Source organism: Petaurus breviceps, unplaced genomic scaffold, assembly GCF_028583685.1.
Source record: "Petaurus breviceps papuanus isolate PSGF00001 unplaced genomic scaffold, PetGlider_PUasm1.0 90977, whole genome shotgun sequence".
NCBI lineage: Eukaryota > Metazoa > Chordata > Mammalia > Diprotodontia > Petauridae > Petaurus > Petaurus breviceps.
The window spans coordinates 5,689,781-5,710,449 of NW_027187391.1; the positions used below are offsets into that span (position 1 = coordinate 5,689,781).

General features: G+C 38.1%; 1 protein-coding gene across 1 annotated transcript in view; it reads left to right on the forward strand.

The window, feature by feature from the left end:
- Positions 1 to 20,669, forward strand: part of TXLNB (taxilin beta) — a 72,988-nt gene that overhangs the window by 33,646 nt on the left and 18,673 nt on the right. Inside the window, exon 4 of the mRNA XM_069077178.1 lies at positions 12,000 to 12,170. Coding sequence (XP_068933279.1) covers positions 12,000 to 12,170 — 171 coding nt within the window. The remainder of the gene's footprint in view (positions 1 to 11,999; positions 12,171 to 20,669) is intronic.

Below are 20,669 nucleotides of genomic sequence, written 5' to 3' on the forward strand. Positions count from 1 at the left end.
ATACATACATACATACATACATACATACATACATACATACATACATACATACTGTGTGTGATTTTACATAGCTAGGACAATATCATAGGAGGCAAAAGGATCCTGTCATGAGACTGCTTGGCCACTTCCTTATTTGGGAAGTTGAAAAACAGGGATAGGATATCAGGTGATTTGGGATAGGGAGAATGTCTTAACCTTGGTATTGTATTCATAACTTTAATTTGATTGATTCCTACCTTTGTTGTCTCTGGTGTTGCCAAAGATCTGGCTGCTCCTTTGGGGATGCTTCCCTGTAATTAATCTTTACAAACCATCTTGGTTGGGCAAAGGGTACAAGGAGCCAATCTCTAGTCAATCTCATCAGAATATCCAGGTGGGGTAGAGGTCTTCAAGATGTGGAAGCCTCCTTCAAGATAGAAACCTGTAGATTTGTTGAATAAAATACTGACTGAGGCTTTGTCTCTTTATGCACCTTGTAATTCCCTTTCTTTGACCTCTACTTACTTTTTCTGGGGAGAAGCTATTTCCCCCAAACTCACAGCACACAGGTTTTATCCATTTCCTACATAAACTTTAAGGACCATTCCAACTCTCAAACCTTTTAGCCTTTGTTTTAAACAACCTGTACCCTTTCAGTCGGTCAGCTGAAATCAGCAACCTATAGCCAAAGGGCAGATGTATTTTCTCAAATTTATGACTCAGATCACAGCTGCGATCCCAAAACAGCTGTCACTCTACTCTAGACAGACAACTAATTTTCAGTTTCATTTCCGTCTGTGGTTTTTTGTTTGTTTAATTCTTCCTTTTTTTATTAGAGAGGTAAAGACATGAGAATAAGGCCTATATGTCTGCACAATACCAAAACTGCCTTCAGTGACCAGGCAGGCTAACAACCTGCCACCATTTGCTGGCTGCAGCCATTGCCACCGTTCTGGATTTTTTGCTCTAATGTAATTATACACTCAAAAACATTGTTCTGGGGAAGAGGCCATGGGCTTTACCAGGCTGCCAAAGGGATCCATGACACACAAAAAAGGTTAAACACCTTTGATCTAGCACAGCTGCCTTTTTGATGGATGAATAAATTAATGGGGGAATAGGGAAGATGGGAAATGAACTTATAGTAAAGAAACTTCCTCTGCCAATGCAGTTCTGCAGCTGCTCTGCAAATTATGTTCTTAGAGAGAACCTGGTGACTAAGAAGTTAAGTGATGTGCCCAGGGTCACATAACCAGTTTTCATCTGAAGCAGGATTTAACACCAAGTTTTCCTGACTTCAAAACTGGGTTTCTATTTACTATGTTACATTACCTCTAATAGATTAATAAATGCCCTCTACAAAATCACTGAAAAGTGTCCATCCAAACTCTATTCATGCATCTCCGATGACAGTGAATTCAGTTCTTCATAAGGCAGCTTTATTTTAAGCAGCTCTAATTGTTAGGAAGTTATTTACATCTAGCAAAAATCTACTAATTAATATCTACCCATTCACTGAAATGTTATCATTAGGTGAAGGAATATAGGAGCCCTGTGGTTCAGTTTCTGGTCTAACTATCCCATGCAGCTAGAGATATGTAACCTTTTGAATTTAATGCAAGAAGCTATTTAAGGTAGCTAAGACTTATGAGCTAAAAGAGATCTCAGAGGTCACCTAGAGGTCATGCTAGCATTTTAAAACGGACAAGGAAACTGAGACCCATAGAGGAAAAGTGATCTGCCCAGGGTCATACAGGCAAGTCAAGATTCAAAACTAGTTCTTCTGATTCTAAAACCAGTGCCCTTCTATTGTGCTGTACTGACCACTGGAGCACTTGTCCAGCTTGCCTAAAATCTTGCCCATGGGGCCAAAACCTCCCAGAGTCCTTTGTATTTGTGCAATAACCTGCAAGCAGTCAGACCTTGACAAGATTTTCCAAATTAACTCAATATATCTTTTGATACTCAGTGATTTCAAAGCGAAAGGGAAGCTCAGAAAAAATATTGTTCAATAGTTTCCATTTTTAACAAGATCCCACCCAAATGAGGCTTTGATCACAGACTGCTGGTATTTCAGTCACTACCTACAAAAAAGCACATTAGAAAACTGTCTAAATGGATCCAGAATGAAAAACTGTACTATCTCACTGTCTTAATTACTCATAGCGAAGCCTCTACCCTTTAATTTAGATGACAATATAACAAACTTCCAGTCCTAAGTCTTTGTGATCCCTGGCACAGTGAATAGAGTGCCAGGCCTGGAATCAAGAAGACAAAAATTCCTGAGTTCAAATCTGACCTCAGACACCTACTAGCTGTTTGACCCTGGATAAATCACTTAACCCTGTTTGCCTCAGTTTCCTCATCTGTAAAATGAGCTGGAGAAGGAAATAGCAAATCACTATAGTATTTTTGTCAAGAAAACCCCAAATGGGGTCACAAAGAGTCATGACTAAAAAATGACCAAACAACAACATAACAAATATCAGAAATTGTGAGGTTAACCTAAAACATTTTCAGTAAAGTCTTATTCTTGATGCAAAGATAATTTTGAGATCTTGAAGACTTGTCTGAGGATGGACATGCTGAGCTAAGTTATCAACTCATCACTAGAAGGCTGGTCACTAGCTGATTTTTTTCCCCCAAGAGAGGAATCAAACAGGAAGAAATATAGAAGAACCTTTAGTGTTTTTGCAGCCCCTTTTACACCTTCAGTGATGGTGGCTGACCAGGAAGAAATCAAGCAGAAGGTGCTAAAAATCTGTTTTAAAATCCACAACAAACACTAATTCAGCTGTTAGTACTTTTTATTTTAATCCCTGCCCAATGAAAAAATTGATCTACTGCTAGAAGAACTGAATCATAACCATATTGACATTCTTATTATCAACAAAAGCAGAAAACATAAAAAAGTATGGCTATAAAGAAATTTGGCCTGCATGTTCTCCTTGGAAATAAAAATAGACAGAGAATCAGTTTCCTCATAGCCTCAAAGGCAATAAAAACACGATTTAGTTGAATTTCATAGTTTTGTCTTAAGATTATGATGTATATAAGAAAGCCATAAACTGGAATTCTGGTATCTAAGGAAAAATCCATTTGCTGGAGTAGGCAGAAGAGTCCTGTCCAACCAAGTGCAGTTGTACCAAAAGAAGGGGCAGCCTGCCCCACAGACAGCCTGACCCAAACCTCCTTGGCATAGTCCCCTTGATGCTCTTAATCCACCAGAGGTGGCAGCACACAGGGAATATGGAAGCAGGACCAGGGTCTATAGCAATAGGACCACTGGGGCCTAGTGACCTTAGACCACGCAAAGCAGTGGAGGTGGCATTGCCAAATGGTATAGGCCTTCCAAGGACAGTGGACAAGAGGACCACTGCAGGGAAACAAGAATGCTGTCTAGATATCAGCTACACTTCGTACCCTGGAGACAAAGCTCTAGTCATCTGACAAGAGGTATGTCTCCACACAAAAACAAAGCAATCACAATAAAGATAATTACATCTTACACAAACATCCATTGCAGAGGGTAAAGTAGAGAAGTTCTTGATGGACTTGACAAGATCATCCAGTCTAGCTCACTATATATTTTAGTATTTAGTGACTTCAAATCAAGAATGGGAACAGGAAAAATATGGTTCAGTATAAAATTACTAAAGAGGTTAAGTGCTTGTGGACTGTTCAAAATCTTCATACCCGTTAATTGTGAATACTTAAAAAAAAAAACAAAAAGAATAGGGGCAGCTAGGTAGCTCAGTGAATAGAGCACTGGCCCTGGAGTCAGGAGGACCTGGGTTCAGATCCGGCCTCAGACACTTAACACAAAAAATAGCCATGTGACCTTGGGGAAGTCACTTAACCCCAATTGCCCTCCAAAAAGCCAAAAAAAAAACCCGAAAGAATAGAATTGGAAGAATATACTGAACATCATACATATGGGACAATATCACTAGAAACAAAATTGACATCTTAATAGGTAAGAAGCAACCATTTGAAAACATAGCAATTATCTCAGAATTAGCTGTTTCTTTTCAATCAGACCACTAGCTGGTTAGAACAAACTTTAAGGTTGATTCTATAATGATGACAAATTATGATAAAGATAAAAAGTTTCTGCAGATAATTACAGCAGTTCCAACCTGACCAGTTTAAATAAGGTGCTGATTCTGAAGGGAAAAAAAAGAGGTGAAGGAGGGGACAGGGGAATACATAAAAGTAAAGAGGTGACTTTATTGTCATTTCCAAGAGAAATTTAACAAATGTAAAACAGTCATCATGATGAGGAAGTCTAAAGAGCCCAGAAACCATGTGAGCCAGTAAACACTTAATTTTTTTTAATCAATCAAAGAAATATGGCAGCCAAGAGAAACACAAATTTGGAGTACATGCTGACATGTAAAAAGCTACCCAAAAAATGGTGGAAGATTATGAACTGTACCATTTCAAAAGATGGGGGGGGGAGACAAAGAGAAAATGAGCCCGCAAAGAAATTGGCATTTGTTCCATTATTGCCAAATTATCCAAAGAGCATGTACAGATAAATCAGTGGGAATACAATAGAGATACAAAATGGAAGATTTGCTGACACTTACCAAAATGATATATTTTCATCAGAAGCAAAAGAAGAACCACTGTAGTTGGACTCTACCTATTCCCATTCTACAATATAAAGCAGCTTTAGAACTTAGGAAGCCAAAATGTTGGATTTGACCTTGCACTGTGAACTTCTTGAAGAAATCTTACAGAAGAAATCTATGCCAGAAATAACACAATTTTAAAGTCCGTTGGAGTCAGTTTTCAAGATTTCTCAAGGAGGGGAAGATATCAAAAGATTAAAAAGATGAAAAGGTCATGATATTACCAAAAAAATCAACTGAGAAGACATAAACAATTATTGTCTTTTATGCCTATTTTCAGATATCTATGAGATTCTTCATGAGAATGGTCTATGTATAGTATGCATTGGAGAAATTCTTATTGCAAAGGTAAAAAGGGAACAAACAATTTTCTATAGCAGATCCCATATTTATATTACTGAGAGATGTAAAGAATGTGATATCTTGATATATGTAGTGTTTATTGGTTTCAGGAAAGCATTTGACTCAAGAAAGCAAAATGCAGCCTTGCAGGCTTCCCTTATACAAGTTGTTTGATCAAAATCATATATGAATTCATGACAGACATGATAACATAGATATCTTAGTTCAGCAATATGCTGAATTTGACAAGTGGAATGTTAAAAGGTGTTCACCAGTGTCATAGCAGATGCTTTTCATAAGAGCCAAATAGACCAGTGATTTCCTATTTATAATGAGGTACTGTGAATATTCCTATTCCTAGATGATGTCATACTAATTTAACCAGGTTCTAGAACACTACAAAACTTCATCAGAGAAATATGCTATGATATCAAAGAGATTGGTCTAACCAAATGCACAGGAAAAACAAAGTAGTTTTTTTTTTAAATACACTTTTCTTCCATTATGACAAACAGCTACCTAGTCATTCAGATGAATCAGTCAGCTAATATCAGCCAGACAAAGACTGTAGATGGACAATGAGCTTGGCTAGAATAATAGAAAAAATCCAGATAGCATGATAAATTGTGTGGTGCTTTCAATCCCAAACTGCCCATTGCAGCAAAAGTTTATCTCTTTAACACTAATGATGATGCTATACATCTGTGAGTCATAGAACACCATGAACTCAGAAGAATTTAAATCACACATGAATCAAAGGGCAATTAAAAATATATGGTATGTATAAGCAGGCTATAACATGTTACCATTGAGGGCATATAGGGAAGGCAAGTAAAAGACATTATTGAAGAAATTTATGACCAGACAAGGAAGTTGGTCAGTCACACAGCATTAATGAGGGATAGCATAAGTAGTACAATGATTTTCTTGAGATACTAAAGAAACACATTCATTATTTTGATCTTATGGATGTTTGATAGGAAATCATGGACAAGAAAAAGCTAGAATGAGAAGGTATAAATGAGTTGTAATCTACCTTGTTTGAGGAAGTATCCATACCAATGAATCATGAATCTAACAAAACACAGACAAATTTCCCCAATTCAGAGTTATGAATCATATAACTCAGGAGCATGTTCCCTTTTGCACAGTTTGAATCCTCTAACATTTCTGGTTTTGTTCATTCATAATTAGAGATAAATAACATACAGCACACAGCTGAATTAAGAAATTATTCAGGAGACAATTTCAAATTTCTTGAATTTGAATGAGGTTACAACACCATCTGTTTACTCTGAAATTCTGCCTCGCAACCATCAGATGGGCAAAGATGACAAAAAGGGAAAAAACAATTGTTAGAGAGGCTGAGGGAAGATAGGCACACTAATGCACTTTTGGGGAGCAGTGAATTGGTCCAACGATTCTAGAAAGCAATTTGGAGCTATACTCAAAGAGTCCTTAAACTGTTTATATTCTTTAACTTAACAATAGCACCATTAAGGAGGCATATATCCCAAAAGAACTCAAAGACAGAAGGAAAGGACCCATAGGTATTCAGAGAGCACTCTTTATGGTAGCAAGGAATAAGAAACTAAGTAGGTGTCCATCGACTGGGGAGGGGCTGGATAAATTATGCTACAGGGATATGTTGGAATATTATTATACTATTGGAAATGATGAAAGGAATAAATTCAGAAAAACCTTGGAGGACTTGCAAAACCCAGGAAACATTTTTACAGTGACTATAGTCACATAAAGAAAGAGATCTTTGAAAGACTTAAGAACATTAATCAATGTGACTTCAAAAGACTAATGAAACATGTTTTCTACTTCTTGTCAAAGACGTGATAGACTTGAGATGCAAAATGAGATTTACCTTATCAAATAACGCTAATGGGTACATTTGTTTTGCTTGACTATACTTATTTCTTATAAAGGAAGATTTCTGGGTGGGGGGGAAGAAGTTATGACATAAGAGAGTTGATGAATAGAGATGATGATGTAATTTTTTTTTTTTTTTTTGCCTTTTGCAGGGCAATTGGGGTTAAGTAACTTGCCCAAGGTTACACAGCTAGTTTTTTTGTGTGGGTGTTAAGTGTCTAGGGCGGGAACAGAACTCACTGACTTTGGGTCCTCCTGACTCTGGGGCCGGTGCTTTACTCACTGCGCCACTTAGCTGCCCCAATGTAATTTTTTTTAAAGAACATTAAAGACATTTTAAAATAAAAAACAGAAAAGAATGGGGCAGGGGGGAATTTGAAAGGAGATAAAATATCAAAGTAGTGTTGTTACTATTGCATTAAATTTAATATGTGTTTATAAAACAAACTACATATAATGAAAGTTCATGGTTTTATAATTTTTTTCTGTTCTTTGTATATTTAATTGTTCATGTTTATTGATATTTGATAAGTTCATTAAAAAAACTTTTTAAAAATCCCATATTTCATGGGTCTGTAAGACCAAATATTTATCAGTATACTACAATTCATTTGCCTCAGTTCAAGTTGGCAGGGAGATCATACACACCCAGAAGATACCCTGCACAAGGAAGGAGATTTGTATCCTAGCAGGAGTGCCTGAGGCACTGGTCCTAGACAGGGTCCTGATGGCCAAAGGGTCTGAGGGTTTGATGGTTATGGACTTAAACACTATTGTTTTTCTCCTATAGTTTGATGAAGAAGGGGAGACTTGACCATGCTTCCACAGGGTGCAATAGATTCTTGAATGAAGGGGTTCCAAATCCAGATTCTGAGAGAGTTTGGAATTAGAAGCCCTTTCTCTCACTGGTTCAGTGATGGAGAAGGAATGAGGAAGTGCTAGAGCAGGGACTTAAGGATCAGTGATGGCCTCCTTTTACCTGAGTGTTCAGTGACCACACAAAGCTAAAATACAATTGTTTTCTCAGTAGTGGTTGGCAGACTATATCCCTGCTCCCGATGTGGCAGCTGGCTCCACCCATCTGGTCCTAATTCCCAGAGTACTCAATGGTAATGGAGTACTGAAAAAAATGTCACTTTTAGATGGTTGCTTCAAATGGTTAAGTGATACAGTGCCAAGCAAATATTCCCTCTGCAATTAGCAGTAATATCTAAGAGGTTTCCAAATCCCTGAGAGGGTTGCAGCAATACTGTGGTGGTGACAAACAACATAGTGGGTACCGGGCCCTACTGGGCTATGGATTCCAAGGCAGGTAGTAGCCCAGACCTAGTAACTGAGTGGGATTGGGGCTGGGTCATCTGCAATCACTTGTCAGGTGATGACAATTCCACTCCTGCTCTGTCTCCTTACATCTATTAAGCTTAGACCCTAGCGCATTGCTTCCTCATCAATATAATCAGAGATTAGAGCTCTCAATGTCTTTTCCAGTATTCACATTCTATCATAATATGATTCTATGTTTTAAAACATTTAGTTTCTTTCTCAAAAGAAAAAAAAGAAAAAAGTTTTTACAGATGAAAAATCAATATATCTCCCTTGATCCTGTATATACAGGATATACCAAAAGTCTTAGTGCAGTTTACTGGATTTTAACAATAAGATTGTGTTCATGTTTAAATAGTTTTGGTATTTGAACTATTGTACATACTGAAAGCATAAGGGGGATAAAAAGAAACTCAGTCCAGGTATTAAAACGCATTAAGACTTTTAGGACACCCTGTACTCTATAGTGCTAGACCCAAGGGAATTCGAAACATTTCTAAAAGTCCATGACTATTGTAAAACACTTATCTAATTTAATAAAAAATATTTACTATCATTAAGGACTCTAAGCACAGGTCTGGAGTATTAAAAACAAAGTAGTTTTTACCTTCCTCCTTTCATTACTGAGGTGGAGGGCTATGTATGTGGAATACTTCATATAGTGTTAGACATGGTTGATGCCTTAGTTGCTTTATTTTCCCTCTTTCTTTTAAATTCTTTATTGAAAGAGACAACTTCCTAGGTGTAGAGGAGAGGAATATATTCAAAATAAGGGTGATATAAAAACAAAAGGTAGCAATAAAAGTAAGATAATTACTTTTTAAAAAATCAATTTGAACTAAAAGAACAAGTGTATCTATTCAGTAACAGAGAAAAGAGTTTCCATTCTCAGACCAATCAAGATAGTCTTCATAGTGAATTTCAATGTAGAGTTGGAATCCTACAATACAAGAAAACATTACATGGTCACAGGGTAAGCTCTGAACTCTCGTCACTAAAATAAATGCAGAGTGCCTAAGTTTTTAGTCCTCTAAAGGAAATGTACAAATAATTTCTCTAAAGATTAAAAACAAACTTTCATAAATTAAAAAAAAATTCACCAAAAGCTAAGAATAAGCACAAGAAATTTTAGCTCAAGTGTAATCAAATTACATCTTTCTAATAACTGGATTACACAATGAAAGGGCCTCATCTACCCCCATAAGTGAGAATTTTGCACAAAAAAACATATAACAAAATGTCATTCATTTTCTAATTGCACTTCTATTAAGATATCAATTTCAGTAGCAATTCATCATGTGTATGTGTCTAATTTTTCTCTAGGATAACTCCCCCTGATTTAACTTGAGTAGAAATTGTTCAAAAGTATGAGTGTAGAATATGACAGTGTGTCTCCCTAGATTATTCTGTAAGGATGACTTTGCTTTTGTTTTGTTTTTGTTTTATTTCGTTTTGCCATTTTAATGGTCAGAACCTCAGAAGAGTTATGGTGACACATTCAGTTCAATAAAACAAAAGCCAATATTTTTCATATGATGAACACTATGTCATTTGCCAGAGTACAATGTTAAGCCGAAAGGATCAGTCTAGGCTTTGATTATCTATAAAAGCTACTCACAGAAGGAAGAGTTGCTAGCTATCAAAGCCAAAACTAGGGCAGGTGAGCAAGGACTTTGTTCTGGGTGCAAAGGTAGAAAGAGGCTGCTTCTTCCCACCCCACCCCATCCCACCATCTGTGTACCTCACAACTTTCTCCCCTTTGGAGGGAGACAATCTCCAGGAAGGGTTAAGGGATAAGAGTCACAGGCTACTGGATGTGGAGGTGGAGAGTAAGGGTACAGGTTACTCAAACTAGTTATGACTGAACTGCCTTGTACCCTTACACAGTGGGGAAGAGCAGAGGAAGACAGACTTCAAGAGTGAGGGATTAGGGGCAGTTAAGTGGCGCAGTGAACAGAGCACTGGAGTCAGGAGGACCTGAGTTCAAATGTGACCTCAGACACTTAACATTTACTAGCCGTGTGACCTTGGGCAAGTCACTTAACCCTAATTGCCCTGCCCCCTCCAAAAAGCAAAAACAAAACAAAACAAAAAAAGATTGAGGGACTAGAAAAGGTCAGCAAAGACAGGAGATGAGATGGCCAGTTGCTACACTGCACTGGCCCCTGCAGGGAAAGGAAGTCCAAGCCATGACCATACTCTGGCTGTTACCATATAGTTATATTTCTAAGAGGCTGGAGAAGGTAGAGGTGGGGAATGCCACCAAGCCTGTATATCCCATCCCAGTGTGATCCTGGGATCTGGAGTGAGAGGTAATGAGAAGTGTTACCCCCTAATCAGACTGCTACAATCGCTCCCCCTTAATTGTTTTGCCCCAGGTGGAAAAATTCCCAGTTGTGCCTTGGTTAGCTAGTCTTCCACTATGGTGTCCAGGGATGTTACCACCTGGAAGATTGCCTACAGGGCATTGCAGTTTATTTTGAAGGGACTCTAGTTCAAGTAGAAGGATAGAAATAGCTCCACAAAAACAAAACAAACCCAAAACATTAGCTCAACTGTTCCTTTCTAGCAGCTGTGCTAACCTAGGCAGCTGAGCACATGTAGTCCTTTCGTTTCTAGAAGAGGTTGGGTCCCCATTCTCCCTGCCTCTGGAGAGGTAGATCTGAGCCAAAGCACAGCAAAATAGAAACCACACTGCCACCCAATGGTTATCTTGCTAGCTTTGGGGAAAACCTGACAATGTTCAGGTGATTTAGTGAGTATTAATTCCATGTGTACTGCACCATCTCTTCCTCTGGCCTCTAGCCAAGAAAAAAAGAAAGCAGCACAAGAAAGATTTTGTGCTTCAGTAGCTATAAGGTTTCCGCCCCTTTATTCCTTTTTTCCACAGTTGCACAAAAGGGTCATTTTGAGGAATAAGACAAAAATAATAATAGCAATAACTCAAAAGCAAAACAAAAAAGAAAGGAGAACCAGAAGAATGGAGTACATATAAACTACATATATATGAAAAGAAAAATGAATTCAAATGAATGGAAAAATTATCCTGATAAGGACTTAATGGGAGTTACTGAAAAATTGTTATGTTATACATTGAAATGTTGTTTAGAGAGATACCAATCAAGTTTTATTGGTTGTATTGAAGTTCACCATTAATCTTTTAATAAAACATTAAAAGTAACAGCTTTTCTTTATACATCACTGTAAGATTCACCAAGAACTTTACATACATCACCTCATTTGATCATCACAAATGGGGATCAACTACTGTATAACATGGATGCTACTACTATACTCATTTTACAGATGAGGAAACTGAGGTTCAAAGAAACCTCAACTAGCCCAGGGTCACACATTAAACAGATATCTGAGATGGGATCTGAACCCACGACTTCCTCATTCTGGTCACTATACTATGCTGCCTTTCAAAAAAAAAAAAAAAAAGTAAATATGCTCGGGGGAGGTGATCTTCTAACAATTATGTCACCACCTGATCTCTGATATCTAGCACCATCTATAAATTCTAAGAAAGTCCTCCTATTTTAAGACTGGGGTCATGATACAAAAGACCAATAAAGATAAAGCATTCAAATAGTAACTCAAAGCAGGAAGGGGTGAGAAATTAAGGAAGAAGATTTATAAGTTTGTGCGTTCCTGTGTTTCTGAGGCTACTGAAAAGGTGAGGAGATTGGAGACAGGCATAGATGGGGTTGAGGCCATAAACATTTCCAAGAAGCCAATTCCAAGGGATTTTTTTTTAATGTTTCATCTTCTGCATGGCTTATCTCCCCTGCAAGAGAATTCATGCTCTTTCCTCCCTCCCTCGTGCACATGCAGCTAGAAGAGCACCGGGCGGACCAAAAGCAGCTGAAACACCTGCAGAAGAGACAGGCCCAGATCACCAAGGAGAAGGACCAGTTGCAGAGTGAGCACAGCAAAGCCATCCTGGCGCGCAGTAAGCTAGAAAGTCTGTGCCGTGAGCTTCAGAGACACAACAAAACTCTCAAGGTAAGCAGGCTCTTCTGGGGGCAAATTCACTCCACCACTCAGGCCACCCCCTCTTTCAGTTCCCTGAATGAGGACCAGCCGAGTGTACCATGCAGTACATTCTGGAGCTCCCTGGGCTTTCTGCCACTGCTTGGAGCCTGCTTTTTTTCTGGCAAGTCCCAGGACTGGGGTACTAGTGACCCCTACTGGTATCTAGCTGTTACCAGCTCTCCTCCTCCAACCTGGCTTTCTGAGCTCCTGCCTGCAGGAGAGAACACAGATGGTCTTTTCTCATTTTCCCTGCTCTTGAAAAACTAGCCTCAAGCAAAAAAAAAAAAAAAAAAGGTTCTCTAGTTAGCAGTCAAGTATTAAAGAACTACTTAACTGTAAAAGGAAGCTACTGGGGATGAAAATGATGACTCAGGGAATATTATAAGATTAAAGAGGTCCTATCCTAATCTTAAATGCATGTTTCAGGAGCTAAGCATTTATGAGGAAGCTTTTTTTTTTTATTTTGTTCTTGGATTTTTGCTCTCCTAGAATTTATTACTTCTCTTGAAAAAGAAAACAGAATTCAAATTCCCCACTCCCTCCAATATAATGTGAGCTCCTAGAGAGAAGAGACTGTTTCATTTGTTTTCTTTATATCTTTGGGGCCTAAAGCAGTGCCTAGCACATTTAATAAATGGTTGCTTTGTCTTCCCTTATCTTCTTAGCCTCTCAGATCCTCACATAGTCCTCTAGGTGACATTCTAGATGCAGAGTAGGTAGAGGGGGCAGAAGGCATAAATTAGACCCATCCGACCTAGACAGAATTCCTTTTTATCTCAGAGGGTCTTCCAGAACTATTAATATGGCAGCCTCTATATTAATCATTTTCTAGTTTTGGTCAAGATTATTTGGACTTCAATTTGCTCATCTCAAGGATAAGGGGGTTGAATTTAGTAGCTTCTAAAACTATGGTATGGTAAAACTCATAGATATATAAGATACAATACAATAGGATACATATCTTATTGGATTCCCCATAGCAACCCTATGAGGTTGATGGACTAGCTATTATTATCCCTGTTATACAGTGCAGAAAATGGAGGCCTAGAAAAGTTAAATGACTTGTCCAGGGTCACAGAGCAAGGAATTAACCAAGCTATGACACAAACTTAAGCAATAATAATGCTAGTTGGGGCGGCCAGGTAGCACAGCGAGTAAGAGCACCAGCTCCAGTGTCAGGATTGACCTGGAGATCGAATCCTGGGCTCAGACACTTAGCACCCACCCAGAAACACCTGGCCGTGTAACCTTGAGCAAGTTACTTAACCCCAATTGTTTAGGGGTGGCCAGGTGGCTCAAGCACCAGCTCCAGTGTTGGGACGACCTGGAGATCGAATCCCGGGCTCAGACACTCAGCGCCACACCCAGAAATAACTGGCCGTGTAACCTTGAGCAAGTTGCTTGACCCCGATTGCTTAAAAAAATAATAATAATAATGCTAGTTATTACTATTATTGTTGCTATAATAACTAGTATTTTATGTTTTAAGGTTACTTAAGATATTTTATTTGCTCCTCATAAAAAACCTGTGAAGTGTTATTACTATCCCCATTTTGCAGATGAGGAAACTGAAGCAGATAGGTAAAGTGACTTGTCCAAGGTTGCATAGCTAGTGTGCAAAGATTTGAACTCAAGCCTTCCTGACTCCTAGTCCAGCATTCTATCTACTATTCCACCTCCCTGCACATCACGTGACTCCTAACTCCAAGGCTATTACCAATAATGTTGCTTCTCAGTTATTTTAAAGTAGCAGCCTTCAGTCCTATCCATGCACAAAATTTCAAAGAACCAAAAACTTTCAGCATTTACAATGGGAATCCCCCAAAAGGCTTAAATTACATGAAAAATTATAGACAAGGTAATTGACAAGGTAATGCTTACGGTAAGCACTAGAATAGTCATTCTGTAAATAGGCATATAGAAAGAATTGGGAAAACATGGGAGCTCTTCAGACAATAATTCCTACTAAAAATAATGGAGTGATCACTTCACTTGTCTGTATGTGTTTTCACTAATTATGGCATAAGCCTTCAGCAGTGTGGTTAATTTGATTACACACAGACACTGGCTCTGTTCAGCGCTGGCAAGATACTGCTCTCTAATAGATAATACTTCCCACTTCTACAATACTCTTTTTCAGCTAAGGATCCTGAAGCATTTGACAAACATTAATTAATTAAACATCAATGTTCCTATGAGGTATGCATTATTACCCATGCTCACAAGGGGATAAACTGAGACAGGGGTAGATTAAAAGACTTTCCTAAATGTTCAAGCCTTAGACACAAAACCAGAAGCAAACTAAGGGCCCTAATACCTTGACCTCTTCTTTAATCAAGAGATCACATTTGTTCTCTGGGAAATGGGGAATCCAGTGTGATGGGCATCGCTAATTCTCAGGTTACCTCGTTGCCAGGAGTGATGGTTTCAGTAATGTTCAAACCTGGTATCACTGCAAAGGCTCTGTTGAGGAAAATAAACATGGACTGGGGAGAGGGAGTGAGTGTGGGAAGTCTTTGTAACTTGAGAATTGTATTCACTAGCAGTAGCCTGATGTGTTTATCTATATTCTCCTGTTTAATTTTTAATTTAACATTTAAGGACCTAGGTTTTTAGAGCTAAGAGGGACCTAAGAGATCATCTATCCCAACCTCTCTTTTTACAGATGATGAAACAGACCCAGGGAGGAGAAATATTTTGCCTAAATTTCCAAAAGTAATTAGTAGCAGAGGCCAACCCAGGTCTTCTGACACCAAACCTAGGCCCCTTTGCAGAATTCCTGACTATTTTATTGTTTCAGCAAAGCAACAGCTGGAATAAAATAAAATTTTGACTTGAAAATAAAGAATAAAGAAATTAGAAGATATGGCAGAGAAGCTATATGGATTGATATAAAGAAGGAACACTATTTGCCATGACCACACTCTAGCTGTTACTACATACTTATAATTCTAGGAAGCTGGAAAAGGTACAGGTGGGGAATGCCAACATGTATTTCTATAACCATCCAAAATTGTTTCCACTACTTCTGATGGAAATATAAACTTCTTTCTTCAACAGGTCAAAGAGCTCTTACTTTCATATGTGTGTATGTATATATGTATTATGTATATATATGTATATACACACACATATATGCATATATTTAATATGGAATAGTTTTCAAGAAATATCATAATATACTTGTAAGGAATAGACTGCAACTGAGATTAGTCAAGAGTTGACTAATAAAAGCACTTCTACAATATCTGCTTTGATGAAAAACTATTTTATAATTATAGTTCATAGAGTTTTATAGAGTTTTTTAGAGCTTCAAGAGAATTTAGGAATCATCTAGTATGCCCCTCATGACCACCTCATTAATTCAAACTGGTGATTCTGAAGCAAAGGTTCTTTTTTTTTTCTTTTTGGAGGGCAATTTAGATTAAGGTCACATGGCTAGTTTTTATGTTAAGTGTTTGAGGCCTGATCTGAACCCAGGTCCTCCTGACTCTAGGGCCGGTGCTCTATTCACTGTGCCACCCAGCTGCCCTTGAAGTAAAGATTCTTAACCTGGGGTCTACAGGCTCCTTCATGGTAGAGGGTTTTTGTTTTTAAATCTTTTTTTTTTTACTTCTAACTGAAATTTAACATTTTCTCCAATTATTTATGAACATGATTCTGAGAAAGAGTCCATAGACTTCACCAGCCTCCTCAGGATTACATGACACAAAATAGGTTTAAGAATACCTGATCTAGGGGCAACCAGGTGGCTCATCAAGTAAGAGCACCGGCCACAGTGTCGGGATGAGCTGGGGATCAAATCCTGAGCTCAGATACTTAGTACCACACCCAGAAATAACTGGCCGTGTAACCTTGAGCAAGTTACTTAACCCCAATTGCTTAAAAAAAAAAAGAATACCTGATCTACAATATTTGAAGGAGCTAGAGAAAGTCTATTCCTATAAGAATTTTAGATATTTTCTCTTGCAATTTTGGTTACATTTTCCATCTGCTTGTTCTAAGAAGGCTCTGCTTAATGATAACAACAAAATACTTCAACTCAACTAGTAGTGAAATAATAGGAATTTCCAAGTCAGTGGAGTCAAGAATTAAGCTTTATTTTACTTGCTTTTCTTTACCTTCTGCAAAATTCTAGCACTGTCATATTGTGATTGAAGACTAACATTGTGTCCATAAAATGGATAAAAAAGGAATCATGAGTCATGGATTCTAGTGCTGGCTCCTCCCCAGTTTGTGTGCCCATGAGCCAGTCAGTTAAGCTTTTTGGGTCTCTGTCTTCTCATCTTTAAAAGAAATTGTTAAAGTCTCTTCCATCTCTAACATTCTTTGAATCTGGATTTGCTTCATGATGTGAAGATTTCCCTTTCCCTTCCTACTGTTGGCTAGCAAAGGAATAAAAGACTCTTATTTGTGGGTTTTTACATCCCTCTCAGAGAGAGAATATAGAATAATGAAAACCACATTGGATCTGAAGTCAGGAGATGCACACGGTTTTATCCCCCAGCTTGGAGAGTAAGCATTTGTGGGACCTTGAGGAAGTCATTTAAATCCTTTTTGGTCTCCATTTCATCATGAATAAAATAAAGGGGCTGGACTAAATGATCTCTAAAATTCTTTGATCTTTCTTTGCATCCCCACTGCTTAGCTTGGTGCCTGGCACATAGCAGCTCCATAAATGCTTGTTGACTAAGTAACATCCTATGATAACAGTACTTTATTATCATAGGATCATCACATTAGAATTAGAAGGGACCTCAAAGGCTACCTAATTCAAATCTCTCATTTTACATTAACAGATACTGAGGTCCAGGGATTTTAAGTAACATGTCAGAATTTCGGGATATGAAGCCAGATCCTTTGACCCCAAGTCTTGATTCACTTTCCACTGTGCCTTGCCAACACAGTCCTGATTCTAAGTTGATCAGAATTTCCCCTGTATCTATTCCTATTCAGTTCTGCATTAACCTATACAGTTAATATTACCAATTGTTTTTAAATAATGGGCTCTTAAAAATCAAATATACATCACAAAGACTGGTGTATTCCTACTTCTTTTGTAGAATTGATTCCTCAAGGTCAGTCAGTATAGTCTCTCCTAACCCTCTGTAATACCTCAAAAATAGGACCGTGCACACCAATGTCATTCAACACATACATACATTTATTTTAGATACACACATACATATATACTTTTTAAATTTTTAAAATTATAATTCATATTGCTTTTGCACACTTAAGAGATCTATAGTTTTGTCAGTGTCGAATACCATCCTTCTACCAGCATAGATGGTGAACCCTCTACACCTGAGCAGCCTTGAGAACTGCTGTGACTAGAAAATCCTGTGACCAACTCAGTTATGTCTCACCAAACCAACTACTCTGATCCTTGTACATAGCTCCACTAGAATAGCCTTCCTTAGTGACTTTTATGAATAAGCAATATTAGGAGGATAGGAGACATTAAAGAAAATTTTAGAGAGACAGAAGCATTACTATGCCTACTGACACAGTATCTTTTGCAAAACGCTATATTTTGTGTGATAGCACACTAAGCTGGCTAGGGCTAGGAGTGGGTCCTCACTAGCAAACTGATACCTGTAACAAATTATAACTTCTTTGTTTCACTTTGGTCTTTCCCTAGTAGATAAAAAGTAGAGTAACTCCTAATGAAAAGCTAAGGGACCTTAGCAAGAGGTCCAACTCTTTCTTAGGCTCTGTCTGCTTCATATGGGCCAGGATGTCACAGGATACTTCCAGTTGCTTTCTTGAAAACCACTGGAAAACACAGGCTTTTAGAAAGTCTATAATCTGTGCTCAGCCATTCACATAAGCCCAACAGAACAAACCAGAGCGATGTTAGGATTGTTACCATTTTCAAGTGCATATTTCATGACATAAAAGAATTATTTTTTCTGGTGTATTAATATTCAAAATAAAATCATAACTTTAGATTTAAAATGAAAAAAATGCTATATTTTTAAAAACTTCAGTGGATTCATCTAAAACTATATACTAGCTATGTGACATTACTCAAATCACAACTTCTCTGGGCTTCAATTGTCTTATTTGTAAATGGGGGTGCAATTCAGTTCAACAAACATTTATTAAATACTATATGCAGAGGGCTAGGCTAGACATGGAGATTCCAAGTTTAGATAAGATGTGTTCCCTTTCCCTTACATGTAGTAATACATTAGATGTTAAATATATATTACTAAAGCATGTATTAACATTTTTCTTTTTGGAGGACAATTGGGGGTAAGTAACTTGCTCAAGTTCACACAGCTAGTTTTTTTGTGTTAAGTGTCTGAGGCCGGATCTGAACTCAGGGCCTCCTGACTCCAGAGCCAGTGCTCTACTCATTGCCACCTAGCCACCCCACACATATTAACATGTTATGAGGGCATTAGCGACACAATACAGTATCTGAGATAGAAGATAGCTTCCTACAAAGAGTACCAAGGAAGGTTTTACATAGAAGATGGCCTATGAGTTGGACTTTAAAGCATGAGTAGGAATTCAAAACGTAGAGGGAGTAGGAAGAAACCATAGGTATAGAAAATAGTGTGAGCAGCTCTGTATAGGCAGGAAAACCAAAGCATCTTTTGGGGATAGGAAATCCAGTTTATGTGGAGCATAGAGAATATATGGAGGAGAAATTCAAGATAAGACTAGAAAGGTAAATGCTCGTTAATTGCCTGATTCATGCCAGGTTGTAGAGGGCCTTAAATGTCAAACAAAAAAGTTAGAACTTTATTTTGTGGGCAATAGGGAGCCGCTAAAGATTTTTAAGCAGAAAAGTGATATGACCAGATGTACATATATATGTATATTTCTCTGTGTGTGTGTGTGTATGTATGGAAGGGAGAAAATGGAGGTGGGGAAACCTATTAGGAGATCACTGCTGTAGTCCAGGTAGGTTATATTAAGAGCCTGTCCTAGGATGGTAGTAGTGAGAACAGAGGAGGGTATGGATGAGAGCTGTTATGAAGGTAGAATCAACAAGACTTGGTAACCAGTTGGACATGAGAGTTGAAAGAAAATGAAGTTTCAAAGACAACACCAAAACTTTGAACACAGGAGACTAGGAGAATGTAGTACTCCTAGAAGAAATAGTAAAGTCAGAAAGAGGAGCAAATTTTGGAAGAAAAATGGAAAATTATGATTTGGGATATGTTTCTTTTTAGGTACTAGAAGTTCATTTTTTATGATGATTCTCTTCATTAGTTCTCTTTGTACCTGTCCAAGCATTCTTTTATTCTCTTTGCTGGTTCAACATCAATCTTCTTCCCTCATTTAATCTGTGGGGTTCCACAGAGGAGTTCCCCAGAGCTCTATCTAGGGTTCTCTTCTCTATATATACATGTTCTTTCAGTGATCTCATCAGCTTCCAAGGGTTTGAGTATTATCTCTATGCAGATAATTATTACATTTACATTTATCCATTCTTATTCTCCAACACTGCTAATTGCCTGCTGGATACCACTTTGATTAGCACCTCAAATTTAACACATCCAAAATTGAACTAATTATTTTCCTTCCAAAAAATCTACACACCTTTACCACAATTCCCCATTTCCATTAAGGGCAATCTTTTCAATGATCCAAGTTCAAAGTCTCAGAGCCATCCCGGACTCCTCTCTCCCTCACCTCACTCCGAGCCAATCAGTCACCAAGATTTGCCACTTCTATTCCCACCATATCTCTCTAATCTATTCTCTTCCCTTCTCAACTCACATAGTCACCACTTAGTTCAAATTCTCATTATTCTCACATGAACAAGCATAAGAACCTTCTCATCAATTTCCCTGTTGCCAGTCTCTTTCCCTCTCTAATCCCTCTCCACGCAGCTGCCAAAGTAATTTCCTAAGACACAACTGTTACTCCCATGCTCAAAAGCTTTTAGTGGTTTCCTGTTGCCTATTAAGATAAAATTCAAATGCTTTCCCTGGTATTTAAACCCCTTCACAGTCTGGCTTCCACCTACATTTCCAGACTTACTGACTACCATTTCCCTTCCCAGACAAATGAGATTCCTAGCCATTTCCTGGACTCGATATGCTATCTCTTACCTCCTCAAAAGCCATTCCTCCATGTCTGGAATGCACTCTCTCCAAATCTCCATCAGTCAGAATCATCATCTTACTTTCAGGTTCAATGCAGGGACCACAGTCTTCTCAGTGAAGTATCCTCTATTCCTCCCTAGTTCCTCATGATCTCCTCCTCCTCAATTTTCTTTGTGTTATACTTACTTTTGTATGTCCTATGTCTAAGAGTAGAATGTAAGTTCCTTGAGGGCAAGGATTATGTGAGATTTATATCTCCAGCACCTTCACAGTGGCTTACAAATAATAAGGGCTCAATCAATGCCTATGAAATGAAACAAAATGCCCAGCAGTAAGTTGGAAATGTGGATGGTGAACTCAGATGTGAAACCATAGGATGAGAGCTTGCACTGTGTACTTC